General features: G+C 55.8%; 1 protein-coding gene across 1 annotated transcript in view; it reads right to left on the reverse strand.

The window, feature by feature from the left end:
• LRRK1 (leucine rich repeat kinase 1) overlaps positions 1 to 1,035 on the reverse strand; it is a 117,095-nt gene that overhangs the window by 16,500 nt on the left and 99,560 nt on the right. Inside the window, exon 25 of the mRNA XM_007446137.1 lies at positions 580 to 777. Coding sequence (XP_007446199.1) covers positions 580 to 777 — 198 coding nt within the window. The remainder of the gene's footprint in view (positions 1 to 579; positions 778 to 1,035) is intronic.

A 1,035-nucleotide genomic window follows, 5' to 3' on the forward strand; every position in this document is an offset into this window, starting at 1 on the left:
TCTTTCCCTCTGTCAGCTGTTTGGAATTTAGTTACCCATTTCTCAGGGCAAATATTTAAAACTTTTGTTAAAAAATAATACAGGAAAAAAGTGACCCCAGGGTCTCAGGTTTTTAACAATGGTGGACAGATGTGGTGAGCTATGGGCAAAGGAGAGATTTATGTAGCTACTGGGCTCACCAGGCTGCTGCTGATCGGGCCTCCCTGGGCTGCCTCTTTTGATGCTCTCACTGCCCTCCAAGTGGGGCTATTATCATCTCATCCTCCTGTTATGGATGAGTAAATTAAGCAACTTCCTGGATTATGGCAGACAGCCTGGACTTGGAACATGGCTCTGTCTGACTCCAAACTGTGAGCTCCTGCAGCCTCGCCAACACCACTGCCCAGCACTTAGGCCTGGAGAAGCCCTTTTATCACCCACTAGGAGTGGCACATGAGTCACAGGTGGGTGTGCCCGGCCACAGATGGCTCCCCAGGACCTGAGCTGCCCACCACGGGCTCTCTGGCCTCCCAGGGGCTGGACTGGACTGGGGCGGGCCCCAGGCAGCGCTCTGTGGAAGATTCTGGGCATGGTGGGTACCTTTGGCATTCTCGGACAGCACGGTGTTGAGGCTGCCAAGTGGGGCGAGCTCCAGGGCGAAGCAGAGCGGGTGGACACTGATGCCGATGAGGGACACGATGCAGGGGTGCTGCAGGGCGTGCAGCATACTGGCCTCCTGCCGGAACTCCGAGAAGTTCCTCATGGCGTCTGTGGACCGAAGGTGCCTCAGCATGGTGTCTGCAGGGAGAGCACAGCTGTCACCACTGCCTGGGGAGCCTGTGTAGGGCGACTCTGTGTGGGGGCCCTGTCACACTCAGAGCTGCCTCACAGGGACTCGAGGGGCTGGGCAGGGCCAGGATTTATATTTTAAGTCACTCAACATAACTGGGGTTGCAATATCGTCACCCAATTTTGGCACCAAATGTAGGCATTCTTGAGGCATCCGGGCTGGTATCAAGCCCCCTCCTCGGGTCTACACTTGTCCTGTCACACTCG

Source organism: Lipotes vexillifer, unplaced genomic scaffold (assembly GCF_000442215.2).
Source record: "Lipotes vexillifer unplaced genomic scaffold, Lipotes_vexillifer_v1.1 scaffold1080, whole genome shotgun sequence".
Classification (NCBI taxonomy): Eukaryota; Metazoa; Chordata; class Mammalia; order Artiodactyla; family Lipotidae; genus Lipotes; species Lipotes vexillifer.